This window comes from Tasmannia lanceolata, unplaced genomic scaffold (genome assembly GCF_043159265.1).
Source record: "Tasmannia lanceolata isolate RefF3 unplaced genomic scaffold, GAP_Taslan_0.1 ptg000018l, whole genome shotgun sequence".
NCBI classification, from domain to species: domain Eukaryota; kingdom Viridiplantae; phylum Streptophyta; class Magnoliopsida; order Canellales; family Winteraceae; genus Tasmannia; species Tasmannia lanceolata.
In genome coordinates this window covers 70,360,847-70,377,317 of record NW_027518695.1, presented here as the reverse complement: position 1 = coordinate 70,377,317, position 16,471 = coordinate 70,360,847, and the positions used below count along the sequence as shown (strand labels likewise).

At 39.2% G+C, this 16,471-nt stretch overlaps 1 protein-coding gene across 2 annotated transcripts in view; it reads right to left on the bottom strand.

The window, feature by feature from the left end:
- Positions 1-516: 516 nt before the first annotated feature.
- LOC143849851 (coatomer subunit gamma-2-like) overlaps positions 517-16,471 on the bottom strand; it is a 58,318-nt gene continuing 42,363 nt past the window's right edge. For both annotated transcript variants that reach the window (XM_077359117.1, XM_077359118.1), the window contains exons 11-18: positions 9,021-9,176; positions 8,890-8,940; positions 4,280-4,420; positions 4,004-4,207; positions 3,769-3,900; positions 3,506-3,679; positions 1,991-2,230; positions 517-1,101 (exon numbers count right to left, since the gene is read on the bottom strand). In XM_077359117.1, coding sequence (XP_077215232.1) covers positions 907-1,101; positions 1,991-2,230; positions 3,506-3,679; positions 3,769-3,900; positions 4,004-4,207; positions 4,280-4,420; positions 8,890-8,940; positions 9,021-9,176 — 1,293 coding nt within the window. In that variant the 3' untranslated portion in view covers positions 517-906. The remainder of the gene's footprint in view (positions 1,102-1,990; positions 2,231-3,505; positions 3,680-3,768; positions 3,901-4,003; positions 4,208-4,279; positions 4,421-8,889; positions 8,941-9,020; positions 9,177-16,471) is intronic.

The following is a 16,471-nucleotide window of genomic DNA, read 5'->3' as shown; positions in this document are numbered from 1 at the left end:
GAACGTCTAGATCAGAAGATTAGGCCCATGATCCATCAAGCATTGTTGTTTAGGGTTCCACACAGAGAGGCTAAACCATTGGCTTTTGTAGCCCTTTATCCTACACATAAGGTATGCATTTGGTACAAAGACCAAGACCATGTGAGGGGAATGTACAGGGTGAATAGTTCTGGGAATTTTTATCTTTTAGGGCTAGGGAGTTATATCCTAGGCCACCATACGATGTAATCCATAAGGGACTCCTGGTCCCTTCTTCATGTATCCTTCGTATGAATTATCAATATATTTTTGTCACTTTTGAAAAAAGAAAACAAAAGGGACCAAGACCATGTGTGGGTGGCCTCATGATCAATGGTCTTGATCTCAAATGCATGCCCTTCCTGTACACCCTTATAGAAACAAAAAATTTGCCTTTCACCATCGATAAATAAAATTGTTTTCCCGGATCATTCCACTCAAAGGAGCCCTTTGTAGATACTGTTGAATGCAGCCTGATTAGCATAAAGCTATCCCCACTAGACTATCTAAACCATCCGTCTGATATTGAGGGACTTGAATAAGCTACAGGTACTAATGAATTATTAATGCAGCATTTTGTCTTGAATAAAGCTACAAGTAGTAATGAATAGATGCAGGAAACCAAATGAATCTTCTTACTTCATGGACGCCCTCCCAAACCCTAATTCACAACCTGAAAATGGGTTTGTTTCTTTGATGTATGTGCTTCAAGCTAATTCACAACCTGAAAATGGAGACTTATCTACTCCTCAGTCCCGGATCTAACTTTGGAACAAAAGCCAGGACCAAGTTCTAAAGGCTCCTACGTCTTAAGCTCAGTCCCCGGGACTTCCCCATTTTTTCTTAATAAATCATTGCCATTCAAAAAAGAGGATCCCTGCATTAGATTTAGCCGTTGGCAACAATATCATGGATGGCATCGCTGACAGCTTCATCTTCGGATCTGACAGCAAGCTTCATGGCCACTTGCTTGGGCCCGTCAATCCCGAAAGATAATCTGACCAGCACTTTCACATTGCCAATGAACAAGCCCGACAACAGACATGTATGAGACCTCGAATTGCTGGGGACAACCTCAGTTCCCTGCAAACAGAAACAAAAAAAACACATTGTTTGTCAGCAACCAGAGTCAATGAACTTAACAAGAAATAAGTTATCCTAGAGAAGTTTGTAATACTTGTGAATTACGAAAATTTATCTTCGCATGCTGACAAAATAGCAGATACACTATAGCATTTTGTGAAATATACACGATATAGGATACAAAATTTACTCAGATAGTAGTTTTCTTCATCACCCAAAAAAATACATATAAAGTTTTTTTTTCTTGTCCTTTTCTTTATCTGCGAAGGGATGCATGTATAGTAAAGGCTAGACTAAAACAGAGAGCTTGTTGAAGAACACTCAAAACATACACCAAGGATAACCCACTTTGAATTTTTACTAGCCTAGCGAAATGCTATCCAAAGAATCATAGTTTGGATTTTGTCCAAAAAATCAGGCCCTGGGCCCCACGAATGCCACACGTATCTGATCATTAAATTCATCGATCCCATGCCGTCAGTCCTACATTGATTGGGTGATCCCAATCCTTTGATCCATAAGGTGTCTCTTAGGCTTTACCAAGGGTAGCTACACCATTGTTTTTTGTACCAATTAATTTTATGGATGAGATGGCCCTTTTGGTCTCGGACCAGGATCATGTGGATCTCTTCATGATGGCCCACACTAGATCAGCATTACCAAATCTAACATATGAGTTCCAGATGGGATCCTAAGGTTGATTATTAGTACCAATCCTAACGATGATCGTTAATTCGTTAGGATATTTGAATCTCTTTCTATAAAGCAGCATTAACAGACATGGTTTTTTAAACAGTCTCTGCAGTCAACGAATAAAAGAATCTAGGGTTTGTAGTCACATGAAGTTGTTAGCTTTGTTGGAGAGACATAGTCATAATAACAAACTAACCTCACAGGGCTGCATGCCGAGAATGTTGATGACAGCACTCACAGCCTCAGTCAAGCTCTCCCTTACACCAAGGCCATACTCGTCAACCTTTTCGCAATCCGGGCCCATGCTTTCCCAAGCATTTTTGAAATTAGAAACTCCCACCTTCAACATGTAATCCGCTGCAACAACCTCAACGTCCTCTAACTGGTACTCATCTTCTACACCCTCTTCGTCTGCCTCCCCCGTTGCTTGATCAACCTGAATATGTTCAGATAATTAAGAACCACTGATATAACAGATATTCGGAATACACTGCATGTGGGGGTAATAAGATGGTAGTGTTTGTTAAATCCCATTCATTCAGAAAAAGCCAATATTTAAAAACTCGTCCTAAAAACTCGCCCAAGACAAAACTATGTTGATTTGAGAGTTATTGACTCAGCATGTGTTTTATTGACTTGGACAGTTAAGTTTTGATCGTCTGGGTAGGGCCGAAACTGATTCGACTCCGCCAAGTCGATGATTGATGCAGTGAGTTTTTAAACACCGGTAAAAACATGTTAAAAGCATGGGCAACTTAGTCTCATGACTACAGCAACTCAGGTTGCCTGGGGAGAAAAGAAACAAATATCTGAGTCACCCAAACCAAATTGACTAAATTTGATTCAGCAGGTCATAGAGTCATCATAGTTTTGATGGAGCATCCATCATTTCCTATAAATAGATATTACCTTGACTGTCAGTTCAAATAAACAGGGGGATCCTTTTAACTGTAAGTTTCAATCATCTTAACCATTTTTCTTATGAATCATATGTTTTCATCAGTTACCATGAGAGAGAATTCTCAATGTGGTTTTAATTGTTAAGGGGGTGATTTCATCAAAAGCACATTACCAAATACAACCAATGGAAAAGATTTTTATCATTTTTCCTTCCTTTTTTTGAATGGTTTGGGCGGCTGTTACAATCATTTTTCCTTCCTTTTTTTTCCCTTCCCTATAGAAGTTTTAAAGAGAAATATGATAGGCATCGCAGAAAAAATTGATGATAGAACTCTAGAGAGCATATAGTTTCCCTTGACATTTATTTCGTACCCGCAAGTGTGTGTGTAGGGATTTGCTTAGGACCATCGCAGAAGGCATTTCGCGCCTGGGCTGTTGCATGTGAGAGCAGCCAAACATGCTCAGATTGTGTCTCATTCATTCAATTCATCAAGGTAGTCATTTAATTCATGGAGGTGGTTGCACTCAAATGCAACAGCCCAGGCGTGAAATGCCTTGCGATGGTCCCTAGCAAATCCCTATATATATATATATATATATATATATATATATATATATATATATATATATATATAGAGAGAGAGAGAGAGAGAGAGAGAGAGAGAGAGAGAGAGAATATCATGAGAATATTTCAAAATCCATACAGAAAACGAACTCAGAATGCATGCAAACTGGAACCAGCCAAAATGTTTAAAATGGAACACTTAATAAGCTGTAGGCACGCCAAAATAACTAGTTGGAGATGTCTTACCTCCTTAACAATGAACTTTAGCATGTTCGAGAATTTCCCAGCAGCAGCAACTCCTTCAGGCTTTTCAAAAGCCACAAAAGTCTGCCCGGGAGAATCGTAAGGTAGGCTTCTTAAAGGATTGGATGCAACTTCTGAAAAATCTTCCGCTTCAGAAGCATCCACAAAAACAGTAACCTGGAAGCAAGTAAATGCAAAAACAGAAAGTAAAGAGATATGCAAGGAGAATGACATAAAGAATTTTGCTTTCTGAAATAACAATTTACATTTTCCAGTAATTGTTCAGGAATGGTATTTGTACAGTTGAATTGGAATACAACATGGCCGTCATAAATATGCTTGACAACATTAACCGCATATTCTGTTTCAGCTTCCGTCAGCTCTGTCGGTGCTGAAGACTGAAAGATAAACAAAAAAAAATTAGATAAATAAACGGTACAAATGAGAAAAATAATATCACACACATTAATGACCTACATAACAAAGAACGAATAAGAGAACCTTGAAAAGTTTCCCAAAACTGGTAAACTCGGGAATGGAGGAAAGCATCTTTTCATATGCATCAACAGGTGATGTGGGACCACTGGGAGGAGCACCTAAACCAGCTGGCTTTTTACCCGGAGCTTTTTTCTCAGCAAGAGGCTGTGACTTAACCTCCTTGGGTACAGAAGCAATATTAAAAGGTTCTTCAGAAGCTTCCTGTGCCTATATTAAACAGACGTGAGATTATGAAACTTAAAACAATTCTGAGCACCAAGAACCAGGAAGAACACCTACATAGCTCCGCAGATTTGTTTCCAGATTCACCAGTGGCACATCTAGTGAGCCAAAAAGAAATTCTTTTACATCATTGTCAGTTTCAGAAACTGAATCATTGCTTCCAATCATATTCAGATAAAACGTTGCCCGATCACGAACCTATAACAAACATTAGCAGGTATAGATGCTTAAGAAAAAGGATGAGAGAAGACAACTACCAGTAGAAATGGAACAAATAAATAGAGAATAAAGGGAAGCCACTGTGAGATTGACATAGTCGAAGCTGAAATGATATCATTTTCTGATATCCAAGTCAAACCGGCAAACAAGAAAGAGAATTAGGTCTAAAGCAATCACACATTTCCTCCAGAACCTATCCAATTTACAGATTATGCTTTGGTATTTGGTTTGATATGTAGCCTAATGCAACATGAAATACGTTTGGGATAGAAAACTCAATAGGCTTAGCTCTGAAAGGATCAGAGAATATCAACTAATATAGCCATTCGGGGAGAGTTTCCATTTAATGACTCTCAACTAAAGCCACATACCGGATTTTTTTTCTTAGAATTGTCGAGGAATACCAGTACAGGCTTAGTCAAGGAGTATCATGGGCTCCAAATTCTTCCAAGATTTGTATCTACCCTGAGAATGGGCCTCACCAAGGACAAACTCATTGAGACAGAAGGCATGAAACAACTATATAGTAAGTTAGATGAATAAACCTGTAAACAGGCAGAGAAGAAGCTTATAACAGCAAAGAGGCTTATAACATCTACCATTCAAAAACAAGGAAGCCTGTAACAGCAGAGAGCACTTGCATACAAAATTGAACACAAACTCAGAATCGAGACATTTTCATTGAAGTAAAAGAAGTTGATGCAGATGCATCCCATCCGTTCAAAGGCCGAGAGCTTCAAATCAATTATCGGACTCACCAGGACCCTTGGACCAACCAACGGATGGCACAAATCGTCGATCAAGCTTAAGATGATGCCATATCACATTCAAGGTTTTAAATTTCGGTTTCGGTGCCAGTTTCGGCCACCACCGAAACCGAAATGTTTTTGTTTCGGGCCGAAATTTCAGCCGAAATCATGTAAAAATATGATTATGATTTCGTTTATTTTTATAATTTCGACCGAAATGTCTAAAATTTCGGTATCAATTTCGACGATTTCAGTTGAAATTTCAGCTATTTTGGTGGAAATTTCATAAATTTCGGGGGAAATTATAACATTTCGGTGTACATTTTTAAAATTTCAGTGGAAATTTTGTAAAAAAGTCCAAAAGGCTCTGTTTGGATGTTGGTAGTCCGTTGGGGCGGAAGTTTTGAAGAAGTCAAAGAGGAGCTGGGTGGAATGGAAGTCAAAGAGAAGATAAGTTGGCATATTAAATTCTGTTGTTTGGTTGCCTGTCAATGTCTGGAATTTTGCTTGGAAATGACGCCCTTCCGTTTCAAAATTCCATTACCCGAAGATTCCACCAAAATTTCGTCGATTTCATGGTTTGCCATTCGGCTCTCTTTTGTCAGCCACGTAAGCCAACCGGCTCCCAACATCCCAGGTGGTCAAAATGCCAAAAAGCAAAAAAAACAACAACCAAACGTCACACGGTGTTTTAAATCCCAGTGAAAGCCCAACTTTTTTCCATTTTTTCGCAACCAAACACGCCAAAAATGTAATTTCAATCGAAATTTTAGCGACATTTTGGAGAAATTCGAAGTCGGAATTTCGGTGAAATTTTGGTAAAATTTTGGCGAAATCTTGTAAAGAAGCGACTTCATGTGAATTTCGTTTCGGTTTGTGCCGAAACCGAAATATTTCGGCCGAAACGCTGAAATTTAAAACCATGATCACATTACCCGAAGGACGATCGTCCCTAGATAAGCCAGATATCGGACGACGTTACAATTAATGGTCCTTAATCACCAAGGATCCAAAATTTAGCTGTTAGTTTCTTAGTTTCTAATTAGAGCTTTTCCATTGGATTAAAATAGCCTTTATTTTAGTTTTGTTAGGATTTCTATGTGGATGAATTCTCAATGTGCTTGGTCATCCAAAATTAGCTACAATTTAGGAATTTTGACTATTTTTTAGGAGTAGAGATATTTTAGGATTACTTTTGTCCTTTTCTCTTTCCTATTTTTAGGGTTATTTTAGGCAGGAACCGTCCAAAGCAAAACTTTATAAATAGCATGCTTGTAAACATTTTGGATGGCTATTTGATTTATGAATAAAGTTTGAATTTTGGGTTGGAAAATCTGCCCTGTTTTATCTTCATCTTCAACCTTAGAATTAAAGTTGCAAATCTAGACAGATTTCTAGTTTTCATCTTCTTTTCCCCATCAAAATTCTGCTCAATTGGGTATCAACAGCAAATCTCAATTGAAACCAGACTTTCTTGGTTTGAAATACCATCCCTATCATCATCTTCATCAGCCGAGATAGTTCCCTACAAGATTTTCACCCACTCAGCTGCAAGAAGCTCTTCGTCACCTAGGTTCTCCACAAGAAGTTCCCAATTCCCCCTCCTTCCTTTCATCAACTGTACAACCCAGTAGACCAACGGGTTCCTCTTTACCTTTCCCTTGATTTTAGGAGCCTACAGCCTTGTTCAGTTATCCATTAGCCAATGAAGCACGGATACGGGTACGGGGTGCGGTTACGACACAATACGGGTACGTGGATACGTGATTTAAAAAAAAAAAAAAGGATACGGGTACGTTGGGGGTACACTAAATATAATACATTTTTATATTTTATTATATATTTATAAAAAAAAAATAATTAATTATTTTGTTAAAGAATTCAAACAATTTAATTGGAGAACAATCATTTAACAGTAACATCACCAAAATCTAATATTACTTCTAAGTTACGGGATATATATATTATAGATATTTTGATATATTCACCCCCTCCCCTTTTGTTAATTGGGACAACCCCTCCAATGTAAATCTGTAATTTTCGATTTAATTCAAACCGGGTGCACACCCAAGCGCACTCGATACGTACGCAAGCCCCCAAACTGGATTTTCATTTTGTTTGCTGTTTGGGTGCGCACCCGGTACGCACAAAAAGAATACCCAGGCGCACCCACACCAATACAGGTGCGTGGGCCTCCGAAGAGTACCCATGCTTCTTAGCCATCAGCCGAGACACCATATTTGCTGCCAGGTTCAGTCACAAGTTCGGACACATCTTGCTTCCCCTTCCAAACCAGAAACCTACACCTGAAACCACAAGAAACCAGGCTCACACAAGCCATCACCCGCAGGCTTGGTTCCAACCACTTTTCGTGAAGCCCCTCTTAGCTGAAAGATACACCCATCAACCAGATTTCTGGTTTGTTTTTAACAGACCATAAAAGGCATAAACCCAGCCGTAGGCAGGACCTAAACGAGTTCTTTAACACCCATTGCAGCCAATTTTACGCCTAACAGCCCACTCTCCTTAGAAACCAATAACATCACCCAAACCCAAGCATCATGCAAAAACTGCCATCCTTCAAAATTATTCTCAGCCGTAGCCTCTTCAATTCCATAACTTTCCTACCCTTTGCCCTCTGTTGAAGACCAACTACCATCCAATCTTACTACCTTCATCCTTAACCGATTGCATCATCCTTTCTTGGATTTTCTTTAACAACCAAAACACCCTCCCTTCGTTAACCGACCATCCTAACAACCTCTTGTTTTCTTTAACTTACATTCTTGAAACCAAGAACCACCCTTTAAACCAACAAAATTCTCCCTTTTATGCCTATACCCAACACCCATTAGATTACCCATACAATTTCCTACTCGACCAACCTCCCTTCAACAAGATTTCATTAGTTTTACGCCGTTTTACTACCTTTTTCCGTGCCCTTTCAACAGTTTCATGTACCTTTTCAACCGTTCCCACTGCCCTTTTCAAGTTTCAACCCTTTCAACCACCTGTCATTCCCTTTTCTTTATTTTCCCCTCATTTCCCCCTAAAATTTCCCTAAACTAATACTTTCACCTTGCCCTCAGCCTTCCCCTATAATAAAAAATCCCCCGACTGCATCCTTGAACTTGATATCACATCTTCCGCTATATGCCTTTGCGAAAGAGGTCTAACCAAATAAATCATAAAAATTTAACTCAGCCTCAGAATCAAGACATTTTCACTGAAGTAGAAAGAGGTCCAACAAAACAAATTATACAAAAACAAAACTTCAGTTTTAGGTTACAGTTAGATGTGAAGTTTTGGGTTACAGTTCATGTGAAGTTTAAACTACCAATGTAATTATCAGGAAGGTCAGACAAAACCCCCAGATTACTTGGATGATCCAGATCATGTCAACCCAATACACCACCACCATGGCCAAGATATTCTGAATCCCACTCATTTTCAGCATGAATTCAACCTTTGAGTGCAAAGAGCTCAAACTAGAATCAAAACACAGTTCATATCATATCAGATCATTTTATTTAAAAAATGAGGATGCAAAAACCAACAAATAAATTAAATATCTAGCAAAACTAAATAAATAAACTTTCATGCATCAAAGATATCTACTAACTTAGACATTAAAAAAAAGGATATCTACTAACTTCAAGAGGGCACATGAAGCCCTTCAAATATTTAGCTTGAACTCACCTCATCATCATTGTCAAAGAGGCACCGTCTCAACAGAACAAATATACAAGGCTGCACAAAAGTCCTTAAGTCCCTAAGTAACAAATCACTAACTAAATTAACCATGCTAAAAGGAATAGAAAATGGAGTACCTTCAATGAATCAACCAAGGCGCCAAACTTTGCCAAGGTACTTACGGCACTAGCACGGACAGTAGCATTTTCAAGAATTACCCGATTATAGATATACCGTATATATTTACTGGGATCAGGTGTCTTTGGCCCTTCATTCCCCAGGAAATGAAGTATCTGAGAAACATATGACGAGAACATATAAAAAATTCGAAGCAAGTAGCGACAAAAGTATTTAATTAAACTAATCACACCATATATTGATCCTTATTTGTCTATCTTCAGAAACAGATGCCGTACTCACTGAAACCTAAAAAGAAAAAAAGGGAAAATTTAAAAACCTATTTTCATTCTAAAGTAATACCAAAATCTGTTAAAGAATAACCAAAATACTAAAACCTATTTTCTTCAAAAAGAATTCACCAAAATCTACTTAAGCGCACTTACAGTGATTTTTTGAAACATTTTTCCCTTTCGATAGCCTAAGCAGCTGACATATACCACAAGGAAAGAAAGAAAACAGTAACAAATAAAGAAAACTAACTTGAAGAAGCATGTGTGTGTCTGTGTGTTATATGTATATATGCACATGGTATATATATTTATACACACTAGTAAGAAACCCCCGAGCGATGCACAGTTCAACAAAGGAAAACATTGGACCCCATGAGAACGGTGTATTTGGTGGTGAGATGAGTGGGGAAGGGGGTTGGGAAAAAAAATATTTAATAAAAGGAACCAAAATATCAGTAACAACAATAAAAAAGGAAAATAAGAAACCGGTTGTGCTCATTGATTATTTCTGGGCAGAAACGGAAGTTAAATTTCGCATTCAAATTAAAAAAACAGAAGTTAAATTTTGGCTGAAAGTGTAAGTAGAAAATCTATGCAACACTGTAAGGATATTGACCTAAGCATTGTTCTCTGACATATAACCAAGATATTTTGGCCCTTCAAATTTCTTTGGAGGCTTTCAAAAATCAGGGACTCTTGGGTGAGATTTTTGTCGTGGCCATGTTCTTACACACACTAAACTTGATTCCCAAGTATTGGGGTGGACCGATCATCACACGCACTAAAAAAGAGAACATGGAGAGCTTTCTTTGTCAAAATGATGGTTTTTATGAGGAGATCGTGTAAGGGAGGAGGCTTGAAAGGTCCCACAAACCTTAAGCCACCACATAAATAGTGGGATAAATACACCAGTTTATAGAAGGAAGAAATAAATAAGTGAGAAAAGCATATACCTGCTGATTTGGTGCAGACAAGTAACTTTCCATGAATTCTTTCACTTTAATCAAATAAAAAGATGATCCACTTACAACCCATTAGTGACCGGGATAGTTATAAGCTCGGTTGATTAGTTTTTTAAACTTTGATTTAAAGTGTCAATTACCAATAAAGAATCTGAATTTTACAACATAGAAGATGGGATCCCTGTAACTTTCATCTGTTTTAGCCCAATCAATTTCATCCAAAAATGAAGGCTCCCGCTCCATTAGTAGCAGATCATGCTAGAACTATGCACATAGATGTGTATTCTTCAATAGAGGAGCTCTAAAGTCTAAACACAGGACATAATTTCGAGAAGAAATATTCAAATCTTAGCAGTTTCTTGTTGGAACTACAAACACGAGAGTCACAACCCCAACAAAATACAGTTATAAAAAAACCAAGGTTTTAAATTTCGATCGAAATCCAAAATTTCGGGTTTCGGCCGAGACCGAAACCGAAATTGGGTGAAGTCGAAACGTTAAAAATTTAGACCGAAATTTCAGGCCGAAATTTAAGGAATACCTCCAAAAAGTCAGGTTTTTATTCATTATTTAATATTATCCCGAAATTTAAGTAATTTCAGTTTCACCGAAATTTTGTACGGGATAAAAGATTACTTTATTTTATTGGGTAAATTATTAAAAAAATGCAAAGTTTACTTTATATTGTGAATCAAGGGTGGGGTTTTCAAATTCATTAGAAAAGGGCTGTCAGGTACGGTAGGGAATGGAAGATTACTAAAATACCCTTCCATCCACTTCAACCACTCGTTTTACCCTTTCTCCCCCTTTTACCTTTCTTCACTCGTTTTCTCTCTTTTTTCACTCGTTTTTTCACTCGTTCTCCTCCTTTTACCTAGCCGACGGAAACTGTTCTTGCCGGAAAGCTTCGCTCCTCGCTAGAAAGTGTAGCTCCTCTTGCCAAAACCACTACTTCAACTCTCCCAGGGTATTTTTTAAACCATCTAATCTAGGGTTTCATTTTTTGGGTTTTCTTCTTGGGGGGTTGGATCTGAAATACTTAGAACCATTATTGAAATTGTATAAAGCTATAATTAGTTCCTGTGTTAGGGTTTCAAAAGGTTTCACTTGATTTCTAGTTTATCAATGCTTTCAAATGGTTTGCAAAGGGTTTCATTTTGTTGATTTTTCGTTTTTTACGGTTTGGATGGATTGAAAGAAATATATTTTAGAAACCAAATATTTTCTTAGTTTCCATGTATTTGACTATGGTTTCCAAGGATTTAATTTAGGGTTTCTATGTTTTCAAGGGTTTCATTTAGGGTTCCAAAGGGTTACATTTGTTTTGAAAGGTCTAACTGTGGTTTCTTAGGATTTCATTGAGGATTTGTAGGTTTTAAGGATTAAGTATTTCATTTTGGTGGCTAAGGGTTTTATTTTTGTTTTCAAAGGGTTTCATTTGATTTTGTTGGCAGAAGGACCGTTATCAATTTTGTTTTGCACTCTTTTGACAGAAGGGAAAGAGGCAGAACCATTATTTTTGGGATTTTTGAGACTTTAGAACCCTTGACACCAATAAGTATGGTGGTTCCAAGGATCCTTGTAATCAGTGATTTTGATTCCAACTGTCTAATACTGTGTTTCAAGTGGTTCCAAGTCTGAAAATAGTGGTTCCTATTGTTCCTTCTGTTGAAATAATTATCCTAATTGTCAATTTTAGTTCAATTGCGGTTCCAACTCTCTAACTTCTGGTTCCAACCCTCATATTTGTGGTTCCAAGGATCCTCTATTTCAGCATTTTTCAATGGGATCATCTTTGGTTTCTTTTTTGTATATAGTTTGAAACATTTTTGTTTCCGAAGGGTTTCAATAGTTAAAATTTTGGTTGCAAAGGGTTTCAATGTTTTAGGGTCGCATTTGTGGTTTCAATGGTTTCACTGGTTTCACTTGGTGTTTCATTTAGGATTTCAATGGTTGCATATAGGTTTTCAATGGTTTGAAGGGTTTCATTTGGGGTTTCAATGCTTTTCAATGGTTGTAATGTCTTGAATCTGTTTGAAGGGTTTCAATTAGGGGTTTGAAAGTTGGAACCATTATTTCATGGAAGTTGGATCCATGAAACCACATATTACAAAGTTGAAACCAGTATTCCATGGACCCTCTATCCAGTAATGTTGGTTCGAACTGTTTAATTTGTGGTTCCGTAGTTCCTCTATCTAGTAATTGTGGTTTGAACTTTCTAATATGTGGTTCCAACTGTCGTATTTGTGGTTTAATGGATCCTCTAACATTGGTTTGACGTGGTTCCAAGTCTCTAAATAGTGGTTTTTGTACGAACTATCTGAAACATGGCTTTGTTCTAAGTATCTTCTTTTTCAACTTTTCAACTATCTTCTACTTGAAGTATCTTCCCCTCCAAGTATCTTCTCCTGCTTTCTGCAGATAAGGACCGGAAGCGGTTCCCTTTTTACTTTGTCAACCCCCCTAACTACCTAAGCCAAAACCCCTATAGTCATGCAGCGCACCAAGCAAACAAAGAAGAATGTGAATGAGGACGCAGACTCTTCCACCCACAAACGGCGTGGGAAGGCTGTCTGTGACCCCTCCCCTAATCCTCCTGCCTCTGACGAAGATATGGGCGATGACAATTAGGATGTAAAGGTCGGTTCCCTCAGTCGTATAGAAACGAAGGGCATACTCCGAGGTAGGAAAGTCATTTTTAAAGATCTCGAAGCTTTTGATGTTAAACCTTTATTTGTGGCCTTTGGATGGGTCAATTTTCTCAAAATTCACTGTGACTCGTACCCGACTCTCGTGAAGCAATTCTATGCCAATTATAGATTCGACAGAGATTCGAAGGTCTTCCAATCCAGAGTCAACAATAAAACCATCCATATGACACTTTAAAGTTTTGTGAAGTCGTCTCTCTTCCTAACACAGGAGACAAAATATACTTTTGGCCCGGTACTATGGCTGACAATAGTGCTTGTATACGTGATCCTGTTGCCGCCTATACGCAGCTTGGTTGCGGAGGCACACCTACTGACGGCTCAACCAACGTATCCTACAATTCCCTCAGCCGTACGTGCAAAGTCGTACACAAGATTCTGACGAGCAATATCACGCCTCGCGGAGGCAATGCTGACATGGTCCAGCCTTTTGAGGCATTTATTATGTACCGACTTCTTCGCGGCAGGGCCGTTCACCTTGGCTATATCCTCCTTAGGTTCATGGAGGACGCCAGGACGAAGGCCTTGGGTAGTCTACCATTCGGGATGCTTCTCACGCATGTCTTCAACCATGAGAAGCTGATACACGGTGGTGAAGAATGCTTTAGTCCCTCTACTACGTTCAATGCTAAAACTATGAAGGCCATGCGGCTTAATGTACAAGGCCTTGCTCAGCCCCCTCGTCAGCCGGGTCCGCGTTTAGCATCACAGGAGTTTGTTGCGCAGGAGCTTCGTGCACATCGTCAGTACCTTCACGGCTAGTTTACCGAGGTTCATCAGCTTGTTGAATCTCATCATCAGGACCATGTGGCGACTCAGCAAGCTTTGACTGGGCTACGCACCGAGGTCTTCACCCTCCGCCAGGACTATGCCACGGCAGTCACGTCCCTCCGCCAGGACTACGGCACGGCGGTCACCTCACTTAGCAAGCAGGTTTCTTCACTCAGCGACTTGGTCCACCGTCTGTTGCCCCCAGATCATTAGACCGTTGCTGCTGATGAGAGCTTTTACGTGATGACTGTGCAATTATTTTCTTTTTGGTTTATTGTTTCTGGCATGTAGATGGATGGTATGTTATTATGGTTGATGTGGTTGATATTATGGATGGATGGATGTTATGTTATATAAGGGTTTCATATGTTATTATGGATGGATGGATAGATGATATGTTATTATGGTTCTATTTCTGTGTCTTGGATGCATGGTATGTTTGTCATGGTTGTTATGAATTTTATTCAAGTATTTATATAGCTATGGCTGTTTTAGGTGATTTTTCGTGGTTTAAGTTTGAATGGTTTAGCTCCCACTCGTACGGTTTCTTATGGTTGTTATGAGTTGGGGAGCCGTATGTCGTTTGAAGTGATGTTTGCTTGTTTAAATTTCAAGGGATTAGCTATGGTTGTCGTAATTGTTGTTGATGATCTTTACCTATGGTTGTTTGAAGTGACTTGGGGAGCCCTGTGTTGTTTCAAGTGATTAGCTATGGTTGCTCTATCCTTGTTGTTTCAAAGGACTAATATTGTGTTTCAATAGACTAATATTGTGTTTCAAGTGATTGTTGTTGGTTTCGACAGATACGGACCAAGTTAAGGAAATTGTGGATCTTTCCTATCAATTATTTGCATCTTCCTCATGGTGAGTAACGGTTCTATTTTCCGTTTGCATCTCCTCGTGTTTCTACCTCAACTGTTTCATGGTGCCATTTTTTGCAGCTGAAATATGTCTTATCTAGATGCTGTCCGTGACGCTTTCACGAGTCCCTAAAAAGGATTTGGATACGGGATGCGCATAGGGATTTGATAAAGGAGACCCCATTTACAGATTTGATACTACATGAGGGCCTCAAAGATGTCGAGTTGCGGAAGCGGATTTTGACCACATTGGTCAAGAAATGGGATCCGAAACGGAAAGCATTTCGCTTGGGCAGCGTTGTACTTCCGTTTCTAGTTAGTGATGTAGCGAAAATATTAAGTTTAAGTATGATATGGGAGAGGCCGCAATTAGATTGGTCTAGCATGGATAGTGTGGATGGTTGGAGGTTTGGGGCTCCAACAGCCACCTTTGAAGAGGTGGTAAAGGTTATTCATGCCGAGATGGATTCAGACCAAGAAGAGTTGGTTAAGTCGACTGTGAAGCATTTGATATTGCTATTCTGCAGCACTGTGTTGTTTGCCCAGAAGGACCACAAGGCATCTTCTTGCCTCTTCTTGTATATTGATCTGCAGACTATAGGAAATGTTGCATGGGCTTATCCCGTTCATGAGTTCTTGGTCAGATCATTAAATTCACATGCTGCACTCCATGGAAAGGGACATATATTGGGTTGCTCTATCCTTTTACAGGTAATTTTCCATTCATTGTATATAATTTCTTGTTTCTAACTTATACGGATCTAATCTAGTTTGATATCAGGTATGGCTATTTGAGCATACCACGTTATGGGCACCTAATTGTCCTAATGCGTATCCGCATCTATTTAAGTGGACCAGTCAGATGAATACGAAGATGATGGAGCATAAAGCGTTGATTAACCGTATTCTTGATGGGACAGTGAAAGCCTCAGAGGTGAGAGTATAATGCATATTGGTCGTTGTATGTCTTTTGTGTTATTTTTTATAGTCGTATTTCTAATGAATAATATGAAATGTATTCTAGGTGGTTAGGAGGGTAGAAGCTGTGGCAAGAGAAGAATCTCTACTTGTCATCGAGGATCATGACGACGATGTTGGTATTGCTTGCGATTCAGTCGGTTCAATTGTGGTTGCAGTGGGGGATTGCATTGGTCCAATTGTGCCTGTACTGGGGGTCCAATGGGGCCAACTGCGACATATCAGGGGAGGGAACAAAGGAGGAGGAGTAGGAGAGGAAGAGGGGAACATGGGAAGTCTGAAGTACATAAATCCGTTACAATGAGGTCAGTGGGGATGGCATGGGTCCAATTGTGCCTGTAGTGGGGGATTCAATGGGGCCAACTGCGACAGAGCAGGGGAGGGAAAGGAGAAGTAGGAGAGGAAGAGGAGCACATGAGAAGTCCGACGTAGATGAATCTGTAACAAAGAGATCCTTGTTGGAGAGGATAGCTAAACATGAACGTGAAATAAGGGAGATAAAAACTCATTTGTTCGGGAGAGATTCGAAAAAGAGGAAATGTTTGCAGTTAGGGAATGATGTCCCAATGAAGAGGACGACAAAGAGGGAAGGTGAAGAAGTGCTTAAAACAAAGAGGCTGAAAATAAGGATGGGGAAGCCGAGATAGTGAGTGACAAGGGGGAAGTAGGGGATGGTGTATTTGTAGATGATATGAAGAAGATTGCTACTATGGATAATGAGTATGATGTGGGTGTTATTGGTGAAGCCTGATCTCAGTCTCATCTGGAAAGTACTGTACACTCTACCTCAACTGCGGCGGTCCCGAATTTTTTAGGGTATTTTTATACTGGGGGTAGTTTCGTACTTTCATGAATTAGGGTTTTTTCTCTTTATTGTAACGCGTCTTAGAACGCCATAT